Here is a 10,795-nt window from a genome sequence, read left to right as displayed (position 1 = left end):
GGATGTTCGGGCCTGGGGGCCGGATGTCCGGGCTGACTTGGTTCAGCTTCGGGTGTCTTCTGTGATGGGCGCCGGATTTCCGGGGGTCGGGCCGGATGTCCGGGCTGGGGCCGGATGTCCGAGGCCTGTAGTAGCTGTCTCTTTTTCCTTCTCCTTCCTTCGCTTCCGCGCACGCTTGGCCTTGGTCCTTGGGTTCTTCATGGTCTCCTCGGGTGTACCTGAGTATGAACAAGGTCCGCGCTTGAAGTAGCATCCATGTCTTGCATGCGGAAAGGGAAGATTTGGAAAGGAGCGAGTTCACCTTGTATTGTAATCGCATGTAAGACTTTGGCGGATGGGGCTCTTTACCCACTTTCTCTCTATAATATAGCGTGTATCCTCAAAAAAACTTTGCATATAAGCAGACCACTAACCAATGTTTGTCGACAATGTCCATGTTTGCTCTTTTTGTTAACTTTTCGGATTTTACTCTTCATGACAGGAGCATACGAGCTCAGGTGTAGACTGACACTTCTGTTCCTGTGGGGATTAGTGGATAGAATGGAATTCAAGTTTATGAAAGAAAACATTCAAAACTACTTCCTCCGTTACAAAACATTTGAAGTTCCAGGGTTTGCTCTAAGTCAAACTCATTTAGGTTCGACCAAATCTAAGAGAAACGTACCCACATGTACAACACCAGATTAGTTTTATTTGATTTTTAACGTCTCATCTCGCATTTGGCACCGGGGACTAGAACTTAGCTATTGTACTCTGCGATCGAACAGTCCTGACACAGGGGTGGGCACGCAAAAGCAAAATACAGGAACCGCAAGCCACTGTTCGGTTCATCACACTGACAGTTACACACATACATAGGTCTTCTTGTCGATAACACAGGAAGGAATGCCAACTATGTTTCGGTTCACGGCAACAAACATATCAGGTTCTCAACAAAGATGCAAACCAACATACCATAGCTAGGATGGGTAACAGGACGGGCGACAGGAAGGTCTTTTGCTCAAGCAGCAGATAGATAGATGGTGGTCACAGGAAGGTCCAGTTGACGAACATGAAGGCGAGGCAGTGCGGGGCGCCCGCCACGTCGTCGCCCACCACCTTCCACGCCACCGCCTGCTCGTACGACGCCTGCCGCCCCATGCTCGACTTGCACACGCCACCAGGGAGGTACGCAGAGCCCTGTATCAAATGCAACATCCCGTTCAGTCCTACTCTACTGAAAGACAATATATACAGTATACAGGTGCATTGCTGCTGGTCAGTTGGTTAGTTGAAGTTACCTGCTGCATGACCTTGGAGAACTCGGCGCACAGCGCCTTGCGCCCCTCGTCGTCCAGGATCGCCTCCAGCGAGATGTCCTGCAGGTTCACCAGCGTCGTCTCCAGCATGTCCAGGGCCGCGTTGTTGCCAAAGGTGAACATCGGAGCAGGCTGCCCAAAGTTACCCTTGTCAGGTTAGGTGGCGGTTTCAGGACAGGGAAGTGTTTTCGTTTCTTTTGAAATAGCAGGCACAGGCAAAACGATCGAGTAAAAAATCACCTTCAGAGAGCAGCAGAGTATGGCGTCGCTGTGGTTCCACAGAAGCTTCAGGGGAGAATCGGCTTCTTCAGTGTCCGACCAACGGATCTCTTCTCCAGTGTGAGCCCTGCAAGTTTTACACAACTACTTAAGAAACAGTGGGCAAGAGAAGCATACAGGATTTCAGGATAAGGCCGCAATGTGCCGGGCTGAGTAGAGGGTTTTATTTTACCTGTAGCTCCTGCCAATCCAGCTAGCAAGTGTAAGCGCCTCAGGAGAGCCTGGAGGGTGCTTCAGTTGGATCTGTGAGCCGAGGCGAGAAGGAGCTATCGCCATGGCCACCCTCTGCACGGACGCCATCACAGCCCTCACATACTGCCTCGCCATTGCTGCCACGCTTTCACGGAGGTGGTTCTCGAATGAGAACTGGAAGGCGATGGTCAGGACCGATCTCGTGCTGCATCCACCAGGGGAGTCACCTGAACCACGCAAAGCTCCACCAGATCCAACCTCCAGGGCAGACGCAAGGTCGAGTGTGCGTGTGGCAGATGGCACATCCTGCAGTCCAAACGTATAGTCAACCAGTTAGTATTAGCAGTATCACAACAGAAACAAGATTAGCCTTAGGAATATCCTAACCGTCTTTGTGTCAAGTGGTATCACACGGAAGCCTGAGGGTAGCAGCGGCGCATCATCAGCAAAAGATTCATCGATAGGTGCAAAGACAAGCTGCGCGCAAGCGCCTGAAGCATTCTCATCAACACCGCTGCAAAGCTGAAGTTTCAAAATAACATCACAGTCAGGACAGAGCAACTATAGAACAACCTAAAGAAACAGTCAGAAAAATACCATACCTGCAGAAGGTACATATCTCGCGCAAGAAGCACCTCCTCATGGCTAAAACCATGTCCTTCCAGCCTAAGGACCTCAAGGAACTACATATAAAAAGAATTTAGCTTGATGCACTGATATTGGCAATCCATTATGCTGATGGAACTGGGAAAGGGCTGAATTAACTCGTTACCTCTTCATGCTCCAAGGTGTGCGCAAGTGGCAGTATAACCTGATTTCCCATGAACCCACCAGCTCTTAAACCTGGAACTGCATATGGGCTGGCCCTCAAAGAGGCAGCAGAATAAGCATCAACACCAGGATCGGCCCATTCCGAGCGATGCTCCCTCAGAAATCGCACAAGCAAAGCAGGAGGGACATCCTACATTATCCAGAAGTACACTTGGTTAAATATGATAGGAGGAATAATTCTGGTGATGTGGAACAACCGAACAAGCATGAAGATTGTCTATGTAAAAAGAGGATCTATAAACTGAATGGGGTATCAGTAAATACCTGCACTAGCATTGATGCCTTTGCACACAAAATGCCACCTCCGATAGCAGAAAAGAGCGGGGAAGGGCTTATGTGGGACCCGACAAGCTTGTTTGGCGATGAGTTTACTGTAATGGTAATATCCTCAGCACCATCACTCGTCAACAAAGACCAACCATCATCTGGAAATCCACTCACAGCATCGTTGAAGCCTCTGCAAAGTCAGTGTATCGAGTTTAGAGACATTGTAGACAAATGCAGATGATGGCTTGAAAACCACATGGCCATTCTAATGTTACTGACCTGCTGAGCCTTTGACTGAAGGTTCTGAGAACTGCAGGCTGGCGCCCAGCACCATAGGGGATTTCACCACTTGATTCATGCGCGATTTGCCTGATGTGTCGCAGTGCCTGCACATAAAGAGCCATTAGATGAAGAGAAAACCATTTGCCTGATATGTCACTGGTGCATCTGTAAAATAACAAATTCAGCTTTACTACAGAAGGCCAACGAATGGCAACAATCAAATGGAATGGCACACATACCGCAATAGTCATTTTCTGTGCAACGATCTTCGGAGATTCATAGAGCGGTCTAAGGACTTCAGGCACACTCCAAGCCTATGAATACATAGAATTTATAAGATGCGTTTCTTGGAACAGTATTCAAGTGCGACACTCACTGATATGAAAGCTACTGTTGTTACTTACATCCAAATCAACATGATCCACAATGTGGATCATGGAGCCGCCTCCCTCGCATGGTCGAATCAGATAACCACTAGGGAGCACCTCGGCTCTGATAAAACCAGGAGTGTTAGGCCCAGATGGACCACCCGTGGACTGAGTCAATGACCTTTCACAGATCTGCAGAACAACAGCATCACATTATAAGCAACACTGTGGGGTACTTACTGCAACTTTGAAGAAATGCCAGTAAAAGCACCATTACATGCAGAATCATTACACTACAGTTGGAAGTCACAGTAATAATGTTCATCCAAACAGATTGAGCCCAATCAGAACATGACAAAGACCAACAACAATCAACAGCAACCAACAAGAGGCTTGTATAATTTTTGGTAAGCTCATAACAAGCAATTAAAGATCAGTTTAATACCACAAGGCTGCCATCATCAAGTCCGCAGGTGTAGCGGAGTGTCCAGAAGTCGCGTGGTGCCGCCAAAGTCGTCGGTGCATAAGTCTAAGAAATTGAAATGGCAATGATCATCAGCACAAACAGATTCACTAGTACAGCAACAAGCACACATAACTGCAACTCATTTCTGAGCAGATACACACCTGCATGTAGATTAACTCGATAGTTCCACCATTACCCGTAGGGAAAACATGGAGGATATCAACGCAACGACAGTCGCGATACCAAGATGGACGATCCTTGAGGATCTCGGCAACCTAAAACAAAGCTTGTTAGGAGCTGCCTTATGACCGCAGAAGGTAAACATGGAGCAATGGCAATGAGCAACATCATACCTTTGTGGGCTCAAGGCTCACAAGACCGCAAGCTCGGGCTGCTACGCCAATACAATTGTGCGAAACAGCGATGATTCCAATGGAATCCGGACCAGGCTGTAACCAAGTTCCAGTTTAGAGCGGTTAGAACAAACTTGGTAGAAAACCAGCACTTTGTGCACTACTATCATGTATACAATGAATGCATTACCTTCATTCCCATCATTTGCACCCATTCGACAGCGGTTCCGGTCGCCTTGGACAGGAACGCTGTCAAGGTCTCCTCACCGATTGCGAGAAGACTGCACACACAAACGGCATCTCAGCAAAACATGCATCGACCAAACCCAGTTTACCTAAGAAATGAGACTAGGCATTGCACTTACCCAGCTGGGTTGTTCGCATCCCTCTGCGGACGCGGGGCTGCTAGGGCTTGCTGCTGACCACTCGTCACCACAGACTCGCAGCTCGTGTCCGTGGTGGCCGCAGAAGCCTGCAAAATTGCAAAAAAAAAAAAAATTGTCACCACAGGTGAAATAGGAAAGGCAGTAGCCATTGAATCCTCCAAATCAGCCACACAGCATGAAACCATATCAAGCACACATAGCATCTAGAAGGGCAGTGTGAGCTCACCTTGTGGATCTTAGTCTTGAGGCTCTTGACCGACGCGTTCTCGTAGACGAGACGCGACACCTGCTTCTGCAGCCGGTCATTCTCCTCCATCAGCAGCTTGTTCATCGCGGTCAGCTTCCGGTTCACCGTCTGCATGCGGGAGGACTCCTTGCGCTGCTTCTCCCGGCACCTATCACAAGAACAGCCACACACTTCAGTTCAGTGGCATGCGCACCTGGATAAAACTAGTGCTGAAAGGATAGCGGTGGCCTCTAACATAATGATATTCTTGTTATTAGGCAAAGGCAAGATCCTGCTATGTGCCCCCTTATGTCATAAAGCGTGCCTCATCAAATCAAACAGGAACAAGGCACAAAAAGTCCTTTGCAAAAGAGACAAATGGTTAATACTACTATGCAAATGGAACAGATATGTGTGAATCATTGCCTAATTGACAGCGATGTGTGTGTGTGTGTGTGTGCCTGCATCTGTGAAAGTCCACACCAGATTTCAACATCTTGTAATGGGCAAGAGATTCTTGGGTCATGTTTCCCCTTCATGGGTACAGTGTGATACTAGCAAACTATACTACCAAGAAGTGATGTTCTTCTTCATGTTCTAACACAGATTTACCAAGCATAGAAAAAAGATGTTGTGCTACATGTACACATCCAGTAAAGATTCAACAAGAAAGGAAATAAAATAACATAATAAGAAGAGATGAAATTAAATATAAAATAGCACAGTAAACAAGAACAACAGCACACGAGCCGGTGGCGAACTGGCAAGGATGCACAGGAAACAAGAAATGCCTGAGGGAATATCTGTTGGAGAAAACCCATTGCAGACCCAAAACAGCAGCCCAGATTTGGGAGTGACAGTGAGCCCAAATCTTCCCATATAAATCCAGTGAAAGACATGTGAGGCTGTTTGACCACGAAATCCACAAATGGCAAAGAACAGTGGAGGTGCAGAGCCCAAATCAGTGCGGAGAGCTTGTCAAAATCTTGAGAAGATGCTCGAATACAAATAGAGCTTAAACAAAGACCAGATTCGAGCAAACGGTCCGTTTTTTAGGCGTTTGTTTACACAGAACCACCACACAGAAAAATTAACCCCAAAAATGGAGACGCATTTGAACTTTCGCAAGAACAGAGTAAAGAAGGCACCACATAAACTCTACCAAAAGAACCTGCGACACCCAAAACTCCCTAAAGTTTGGGTATTTCCGCAAGAAAATCACAGGAACTCGCCGCATTACTGAAACCCAAGCCCCCTAAAAATGCACATCTCCGAGAGGGCAGAAGGAAGATGACTTCCCGCATTCCCGGCAGCGGCAGAGCAAAACCTAGAGCGGGCCAGATCGGAGGGAAAGAGGGAGAGGGAGCGGGTGCTGACCTTCGGTTCTGGAACCAGACCTTGATCTGCTTGGGCTCGATGTTGCAGAGGATGGGGCAGTCCCGGATGATCTGCTGGCGGCGGAGGGAGCTGGGCTTGGGGCACTCGTTGTAGACGCGCTCCAGCGCCTCCACCTGCTCCGGCGTGTAGCGGACGTACTTGCCCGTGTCCACCTGCGGCGCCGCCGCCCCCGGGGAGAGCCTCGCCATCTTCTTCCCGGCGCCGCTGCCGGTTGCTTGTGGTGCCGCTGCCACTACCCGAAGAGGAAGAGGATGAGGAGGAGGAGGATGGGAAGGAGGCCAAGGACGGTGGCGCGTCATGGCCTGCGAGAGGGAGAGGAGGGAGCGTGGCGTGCTGCGCTGCGGGGGGTCGCCATGCCGTTCGCTTTCCGGTTTCTTGGGGGGTGGTTGGCGTTGGAAGGGGTGAGCACGCCCTGCCTCCCCTCGTTTTAATACTGCGGCCGGTCCAGTGGCCAACCCAGGAGTGAGAGAGAGTGACCCCTCTCTCTCTCTCTCTACACTCACTCTCTCTCTCTCTACACACTCTCTCTCCCCCTCTCTCTCTACACTTTTGTGTAGAGTATATTTGAGATGAGAATGAAACATTTCCTTTCCTGAGATGATTATTTTGTTACTTTCTTTCTTATTAGGATGCTTCTTAAATCAATTTATGCAAGAACAATTCATTGCATGTTTCACAAACTGTACTGTATATTACTGCATGTTTACAAATTACTGCTAGTACTAATCAAAGGGGGCTAAAGCTAATTTTGCTTGTTAATGTTGAAACTAATCTTGTCCTTGTTTGCACTTGTGTCTAAAAAACTTAAAAATGATTGAGGTTCAAAGCAGAGAGCTCCAAAACGGAATGGGGTTGGGCATGGTTACAGTGGATGGGACATGAGAAGACAGCTTTAAGCATTGCATCGCAAAGCTCCAGTGTCACAGAAGTAGTAGGATTCTTTAGGAATCGCAGAGAGAACCCAGGAGAAAGATTCTTCAGGCGTGGAGAGGGGGTAGCAGTAAAAAAACATTGCCAGCGCTTTCTAGAAACCAGTGTGAGTATTTTAAATTATTTAAAATTCAAGCTTCTATTCTTTCAAGATTGTCACTACTACCTTTTTTCATACAATCTTTTATCCCCTGTGTTATAAACAAGCTGGTGCTCCAAAAGCAGAAGTGAAAACATGTACTGCTGGATGAACAAGTGTGCGAAGATGTATGGTTTTTGCTGCAAGACATTGGCATGGAAAGAATGACCGGCCAGCCAGCTCGAGAAAAATGAAGAAAAAGAAGAGAAAAAGAGATGAGATGGGATGAAATGATGCAGACTGGCGGGCCTGCAGGAAAGAAAAGGCTTTTTATGCTCTGTTATCAATACTGTTGCTCCTGCAAATCTAAACAGTCAAAGCCACTGCGCCATCGCCGCAGACACCACAGGATCCTCTGCGAGCACACCACCGAGTAGGTACATAGAATTCGTAGACGGCATCCAGGATGGGTGTCCGCAGTAGATCCTGGGAGTAGGTCCGGCCCTGGGTGGCGCTAGGCCCGTGCGCTGGACTAGGACGAGAGGGGCGAGACGAGGCCCACCCGGGTTGACCGGTCTACAACCGTGCGATCAGCTAGCGCCCCCTAGGCCTGGACGGCTGCGATTCGACCGCGTGGCAACTCCACCGTTTCTTTTGTTTTCAGCAATAGTGCTATTTTCTTACCGAAACGTGCTCTCTCTTTTACTAGTTTGTTTTCTGCGGATTACCGAAAATGTACTTTACCACTGGAAGATTCGTAATACTGTAAACCATGGCAATTCCCTTACATGTACATTCGGCTTCGGATGATCTCTATTTCCAGCTTAACTTTTCTGAGTTTAGATTATTCCGTTCCATGAACCTAGACCGCTAAGTTCACACTAGAACTCCGCCTTCGCGTCCGCCATGAAAAAGCCATCTGCCTCCTCCGTGGCCTCGTCCTCTTCCTTCGGCAGCTCCTCCTCCAATGCCTTCATTTTCGACACCTCCTCCTCCTCCTCCTCCTCCTCCATCACCGCAAGCTCAACAACACGATGTGCTTCCTCCACGGTGTGCATCTCGGCTTGGATCTCCGCCCGGCATTCGGGCATGAGCATCTTGTAATATGGGATATTCTCTCGGACCATGGCGGACGGCGGTGAGCTTGGATTGGAAGGCAGTTGCGGTGACTGGCGGGAGGACGGGAATGGGGACGGGGCTAGGGTTGCCTCGTTGTCTAGCTTAAATAGCCGGATTTAGCACCTCGTGCGGCGTGTCGGACCGGCGCCGTGAATGTGTCTACACCAAACAAGAGGAGGCGCCTGGCGGACGTGTGGCTTCTCGCATGGGTCCCTCCCATCAGTCTGACATGGCAGACGCGTTCATGCGTGCCTGGGCTTCCCCGTTTCTGCCCCAGATACGGGTTCGGTTTGAGGGTGCTAGACGACCAGGACGTATATGTCTGGTCTGAGGAGGGCAGTTAGGTAGCAATTTTGTGATTGGTCGCTGACCAGGTCGTTCGCCCAAACATGTAGGGAGATTTGAGAGGTCCAGCCATATATGCTCTTACAGATATGGCTTATTCTTGTATCTTTGGAGAGAGATCCAAATATAAAACTGAAAGTGCATTTTATATACTCCTATCGGGTTTGGTTGATTAATGACAAAGGAATTGAGACGACTAACAATTTATCAACTTTATTTTAGGATATTAGTGCTCACATGCGAGAGAAAAATCAAGGTTTTTTATTTCATGCTCTGGTTCTTTAGTACTACTCATTTTTTCCACTCTAATTGTCCTCACTTTCTCCCTCACTAGTAGAACAACGACCTTACGTGAGACACATTAGTCCCGGTTTGTAACTGAACCGGCACTAATGTGCTCATTAGTGCCGGTTCCAACGGCGACGGCGGGCGCCTGTCATTAGTACCGGTTCATGATGAACCTTTAGTACCGGTTCGTGGCACGAACCGGTACTAATGAGGTGGTGGCAGGCTTGTGTCAGGCTGGGGCCCCACCAGCACCTTTAGTACCGGTTGGTTATATGAACCGGGACTAGAGATGCACCTTTAGTCCCGGTTCGTATAACCAACCGGTACTAACGGTCATCCTATATAAACCCCTTCGTCGAGTCCGAGCGCTCTGTTCTTCCCCTTTCCCCTCCCTCTATTTTCTTCCTCTTCCTCTCGAGCTCACACTTCATTTTTGCCAAAATTTGTGAAGATTTGAAGGCACCCCATCCATCCAAGTGATCACAAAGGTTAGCAACATTGTCCTTTCATCTCTCATTACTAGATTAGCTCTTGCAATGCTCTATAAGTATAGTGATTTGTGGGTTTTATTTTGGGAGGAATTATATGTGGTAGTATTTGATTTATATGCAATTTGGGGTCAAAATAACTCTTAGTTTGCACGTGTAGGTGTGGTTCACTTAGTGCCTCCCGTCTCCGTCCTAACCACCGTCGATCGCCCGCACCGTCCCGTCGTCGGCACCACCTTATGGTGAGCCTCTTGTTCTTATCTTTTTAATATAAAAAAATCATGTTTGTGTGATTTAGATATATAGTTACTCGTATAATTATCTTACCCGGACGTTGTTTGTTATACATAGTGCCAATGTTTTGACATCCGTCCCCGTCGGCCCTCGTCCGGGTTATGATTCGGATGTGGTATTTCTCTTTTATAACTATTTGTTGCATTTCGTGTTTATGACAAATTATGCCCATCAAGTTGACATAGATATTTTTATCTAGGAGGTATGTGAACCGGAAATTCCAACCGACCCTATTGTCGAGAGGTTAAATTTAGTTGAAAGAGAAAACGAGTATTTGAAAGAAAAAATGAAAAGAATTGAGGGGGGAGAAGATGGAATTGGAGTTGCATGTTGTCGATGTCGTCGATGATCACAAGATCAAGATGGAGAAAATGCGCTTGAAGATTAGAAAGATTAGAAAATATGCCATTGATAGTGAGGCTTGGTATCATTATTGAAGGAAATATGCCCTAGAGGCAATAATAAAGTTGTTATTTATATTTCCTTATATCATGATAACTGTTTATTATTCATGCTAGAATTGTATTAACCGGAAACTTAGTACATGTGTGAATACATAGATAAAACAGAGTATCCATAGTATGCCTCTACTTGACTAGCTCGTTAATCAAAGATGGTTATGTTTCCTGACCATAGACATGTGTTGCCATTTGATGAACGGGATCACATCATTAGAGAATGAAGTGATGGACAAGACCCATCCGTTAGCTTAGCATTATGATCGTTGAGTTTTATTGCTATTGCTTTCTTCATGACTTATACATGTTCCTCTGACTATGAGATTATGCAACTCCCGAATACCGGAGGAACACCTTGTGTGCTATCAAACGTCACAACATAACTGGGTGATTATAAAGATGCTCTACAGGTGTCTCTGAAGGTGTTTTTTGGGTTAGCATAGATCGA

The 10,795-nt window shown here is 47.4% G+C and overlaps 1 protein-coding gene across 1 annotated transcript; it reads right to left on the bottom strand.

The window, feature by feature from the left end:
* Positions 1 to 800: 800 nt before the first annotated feature.
* On the bottom strand, positions 801 to 6,756 carry LOC109776701 (homeobox-leucine zipper protein HOX33). Its single transcript, XM_040388837.3, has 18 exons — positions 6,326 to 6,756; positions 4,949 to 5,117; positions 4,702 to 4,808; positions 4,527 to 4,617; positions 4,337 to 4,432; positions 4,145 to 4,258; positions 3,963 to 4,046; positions 3,554 to 3,709; positions 3,389 to 3,463; positions 3,147 to 3,253; positions 2,865 to 3,057; positions 2,542 to 2,730; positions 2,372 to 2,452; positions 2,157 to 2,291; positions 1,750 to 2,075; positions 1,539 to 1,644; positions 1,281 to 1,430; positions 801 to 1,179 (listed from the first exon to the last, which is right to left on the bottom strand). The coding sequence occupies exons 1-18, from the start codon at positions 6,643 to 6,645 to the stop codon at positions 1,027 to 1,029; spliced, it is 2,652 nt and encodes an 883-aa protein (XP_040244771.1). The 5' UTR covers positions 6,646 to 6,756; the 3' UTR covers positions 801 to 1,026.
* Positions 6,757 to 10,795: the final 4,039 nt, after the last annotated feature.

This window comes from Aegilops tauschii, chromosome 5 (assembly GCF_002575655.3).
Source record: "Aegilops tauschii subsp. strangulata cultivar AL8/78 chromosome 5, Aet v6.0, whole genome shotgun sequence".
NCBI classification, from domain to species: Eukaryota; Viridiplantae; Streptophyta; class Magnoliopsida; order Poales; family Poaceae; genus Aegilops; species Aegilops tauschii.
Note: the sequence above shows the minus strand (reverse complement) of the source record. Positions and strands in the feature narration are given on the sequence as shown.